We start from the raw sequence: 4,768 nt of genomic DNA on the forward strand, positions 1-4,768 counted from the left end.
ATCTGGGCTGACAGCTGAAATTATTTGATCTGAATTCTCACATGTTTGAACGGAAGATGAAGGATACCGACTTAGAGCATCGACATGCGTCATAAGTTTACCACTACGATGTTGAATAGTATAATGATAGTTCTCTAATTCTAAAGCCCAACGAGCTATTCTCGCATTAACACTCTTTCGGTTCAATGTCATAGTTAGGGAATTACAATCAATTATGATTCTAAATTGGATACCTTCAAGGTATATACGGAATTTACGGAGTGATTATATGATAGCCAAAGTTTCCAATTCAAAACTATGATAACGTATTCAGCAGAAGAGGTACGCTTTGAAAAATACGCAACTGGGTGCCATTTCCCGTCTTCCTGTTTCTGTAGCAATATACCACCAAAACCTTCGGCACTGGCATCACAATGCAACTCTGTTTCCTTATTAGGGCAGTACAGAGCCAGAATCGGAGAAGAAACTAATTTATCGCGGAGATACAGAAAAGCATTCTTGCACTTCTCATCAAAGAGAAATTTTACACCAGGTTTGACCAACTCACGTAGTGGATGCGAAATACTTGAAAACGATGGGACGAATCGGCGGAAATACAAGAACAGACCTAAACACTTACTCACCTCCTTAGAGTCTGTCGGAAACGGCAAGTTCTTGATAGCTTCCAAATGTGTGTTGTTCGGTCGTATACCCTTTTGACTCACAGTGAAGCCTAGCAACTCAACTGCCGTGTAACAAAACAGACACTTCTTAAACTTTATCTCCAACCTATATTCTGCCAAACGTCGCATAACTCGTCTCAAGAGCTGAAGGTGTTCCTCATTAGTATTCGTTGCTAACGTTACATCATCTAAATAAACCGTAACGGAACCTTCCTTCAGAAAAGGCTCGAACACTCTATTAATAAATCATTGGAAGACCGCCGGAGCGTTACGTAATCCAAACGGCATCTTAACATATTCGTACTGTCCACTTGGTGTCACAAAAGAAGTATACGGAGTAGTATCTTCGGAAACGTTGACCTGATGAAATCCAAGACCGTAAAATACTTCTTGCCCTCTAAGCGTTCTAAACAATCATCAATAAGCGGAATCGGAAAACTATCACGTACGGTTATTTTGTTCAATGCTCTATAATCGACACACAATCGTTTTTCACCTGATTTATTAGTTCTTAATACTATCGGAAATGAATAAGGAGAATCACTAGGTCTTATTATGTTTTCCTCCAAAAGGCCATCGACTATTCGATCGACTTCTATTTCATCGGAATATGAAAGTCGGCGTGGAGCGTAACTAATCGGAACATCGGAAGTTAATCTAAGTTTCATTTCGTAACTGTGCTTTACAGCCGGAATGGATTGCCAATCGGAATAATCTTGTTCAATAATTTGACAAATCTTTTCTCGTGTATGACAATCTAAGCTCGGGTCAATATTATAATCATGCACATTATCAATTATATCAATTAGAAATACGTCAGGCACTGCGAAATTTCGAATGGGTGGAATACGTTTACTCGGAGCAGAATAATTTTGTTGACGGAACGAATCGGAACTCGATGTATCGCGACACTCTGAGGTCTGAAGATTACATTTTCGCAATTTTCTATCAGAAGATTCTGAAGAAGGCGGAATAGGCATGTCCCGTGCAATCGTGTCAACCGAGAAATCAAGCGCACAATGTAACACTTTTTCATCAATTTTTATTTTATCTTTAAGTAATTCAATTTCACGTAGTTCAATTTTATTTTTCTCTCTGTTAAATTTAATAAATTTAGTGTCAACCAATTTCACACCGATTTTCTCTAAGAAACTTCGTCCTAAAAGTAGGGGGACGCAAATAAAATTATCGGGTATTACATGAACTTTAATCGATGTTTCTCGGTCACGGAATGTCACAACCGCGCTAACAGTTCCATAGGTGCGTAAGGGATGATTACCTATGCTTTTGTATCCGGAATCTGTTGGTGTTTTCAATCTGTACAACGGAGTAACCACTGAACGACGCACGAAGTTAATTGGACTGCCAGTGTCAAATAAAGAAACCACAGTGTTACATTGTCGCTTAATATCAGATGAAAAAGCAATACTTACAAGGTTAAGTTCCGACAGTGTAGCTGCCGCTTCTTCGACTGGCAGAGAATCTCCTCTGGCAATCCGACGGAAGTCGTCTGCTAAAGCCACTTGGTTGCTGTTCCGTGGCACTGGTTTAGGACAGTCCTTCAACCGATGCTGAGTTGATCCACAACGGAAGCATGAGCCTTTGACTCTCCGTGGCTCCTTGCAATCTGCAGACAGATGTCCGATGCCCGAACAGTTGTAGCATCTCACTGAATCGTCTTTCCTTTCCAATTTTGTTTTCGGAATTTTGAGTTGTTGGATTGGAACGGAGTGCATATCCCTCAGCTGTATGTATCGACGCGAAAGCTGTTTCAGCTCTGCCAAATTCCTGGCCGGGTAAAGGACCGCGATGTTTGCTGACCTGTCCTGGAATCCATCAACAATCAACTGGACGACCTGATTTTCTTCGATATTGACTCTCGATGCTATCTCTTGCATTCTCAGTATGTATCCCGTAACAGACATCTTCGATCCGTCGAAAATAGCCCTGCGCAATTTATCGATGATTTCTGCCACCGAGTAACGATGACCAAAATTATCCAAAAAATTTCTTCGGAATGCTTGGTAGTTGGGCGAATTATCCACTCTACGGAACCACTCTGCCTCGGTTCCCGGTTCCATTAGCTGGCGAATGCATCGAAGCTTAAATGCATCATCTCCTCCTTGATCTACGCACACAGATTCGAACTCAGCAAGCCAACGTGTTGCATCACACGTATCTCCGCTCGAAAAACGCGTAACGGAACCGATCACATCCTTCACTTCCGGTTGTTTTCTTAGTAATCGTTCCTCCTCCGCTAACTGACGACGTAATTCGAAGATCTTCCTTCGTTTTTCCAGGGCACGTAATTCTAAATCAAGCTCTTCTTCAGGAACCACATGCAGCTGCTTCTGCGAGTTGAGATTTTTGTCGATGGGCGCTCCGCCCCGGGCCCCGCTGGTGCTTTCATACAGCGTCCTCAGATGTGTCACGGTCGCAGTCGGGGGAAACTCCACTTGATTTTCTTGCAGCCACTCAATGAGTTCATCGCGACTTAAACGACTCATTATTGTAAATGCGCGAAATTGATCCCACTTCTGAATTGTAAAGAGGTCAAATATATCAAAGAATAATTGAACTGACACTTTTAATTTTAAAACGTTTTATTTTCCGTCCACGAGGTAGGCTTGTCTGAACACGAATGATGCAATCTGGGTTTTTTTCACCGGTGACGTTTCGAAAGAGCGGCAACCACATTGAACGAAAACAACACGAAAACACACGGAATACACACTCATCGGAAAGGTGTCGTAAACGGAATAAGTCGGAATACACGCGGAATACAAATTGGCAATCTGGCCATAAAATCATATTACAATATAAATTACTGTACAACCAAATCAAAACAAAAGCCCAGACAAAAACAGGAAGTGGGTTATATCTATGGTATAACCGCAAGGGTGACATAGGACTATCGTTGATTTAGAGATCATTTGTTTGAAGTTGAATCTGAATTCATTCTGAATGAATGAATATTTGGGGGACTTCGAAAACGAGAGCGTTACGTTGGAGGCACAAGGTTTTATGCATCCAATATTGGATACGGAAATATCCTACTGATGGGGAAGAATAATCTTCAGAAACTATCCTGTTAATTGCGATTGATTGAAAAATCACAAAACCAAATGTATTTGGTCACAGTGTTACATGGATAGAAAACATTAAAATAAACTCTTTCACATGAATGTATTTTTAAATTCCCAGAGGAACTGGCAGATTATTTTCCGGAATTAGAATTCCGCGCGTGTATGTGTGTGTGTGTGTGTGTAGCGGCTGCTTCGAGATCTTCCCGGGGAACCGTTTGTGGCATCACTCTCCTCCTGATGGATTCCCTTCTGGCCTAAGGTGCACAAACAGGCTCTTGGTGACACCGTTCATCAGCGCTTTCATGATAAACGAAGAGCTTCACCACAACAGCGATAACATGCTCCCATCGCTGTTCAATTTGAACTGAGTGGATTTCCGAGCGGCGCTCGCTTATATACCGATTGGTGATTTCAATAGCCTGTTTTGAAAGCAATTTTAAGACTACTGAAACAAGTTTTTGGATCAGAAAGTAACAAGTATATAACGCGTAGACATTTTATCTTTCGAATGAAGTGTTTATCATACCATTTCGTTCAGTTGTTTAGGAGCTATTAACGCTTAAAATCTCGGTCTTCGGCGTAACGCTTTCGTTTTCGAAACTTTGATTTTACACCCCGGTATAGAAATGAAAGACGTAGGCCTACGTCAAAACCAAACGAGCCGTCCGTCTCCGTCAATTATTCTTTTCTACAAATCCTGCCGGTCGTTTTCGATGAACGTATACGGGTCCTTACGTTGCCGGTGTATGTGAATGTTTCCATAAGAAATGCATGGTAGAATAACTGACGTAACGTGACGTGACGGAACGTGGACGTAACGTGGATGTTGTATGTGAATCGCACTTAATTCTTTCCGACGTCAACTTGTCACCAGGGGTTAGACATCAATTGAATATAGGCTACCCAAAATCAAAATCAATATGGCGTCATTTGTTTACTAACATATCATTTACGAGGATTGAAATCATTGAAATCACGGAGATCACGGAAATCACTAAATGGTGTCTTCACTGCTTGGAG

The 4,768-nt window shown here is 41.4% G+C and overlaps 1 protein-coding gene across 1 annotated transcript; it reads right to left on the reverse strand.

Annotated features, from left to right (window-relative positions):
- Window positions 1–1,718: 1,718 nt before the first annotated feature.
- On the reverse strand, window positions 1,719–3,288 carry LOC129779005 (uncharacterized). The gene is made up of 2 exons (XM_055786240.1): window positions 2,096–3,288; window positions 1,719–2,024 (listed from the first exon to the last, which is right to left on the reverse strand). Exons 1-2 carry the CDS (start codon window positions 3,167–3,169, stop codon window positions 2,016–2,018), a joined length of 1,083 nt encoding a protein of 360 aa, XP_055642215.1. The 5' UTR covers window positions 3,170–3,288; the 3' UTR covers window positions 1,719–2,015.
- Between the last annotated feature and the right edge of the window lie 1,480 nt (window positions 3,289–4,768).

The sequence above is a fragment of the Toxorhynchites rutilus genome, chromosome 1, assembly GCF_029784135.1.
Source record: "Toxorhynchites rutilus septentrionalis strain SRP chromosome 1, ASM2978413v1, whole genome shotgun sequence".
In the NCBI taxonomy this organism is placed as follows: Eukaryota; Metazoa; Arthropoda; class Insecta; order Diptera; family Culicidae; genus Toxorhynchites; species Toxorhynchites rutilus.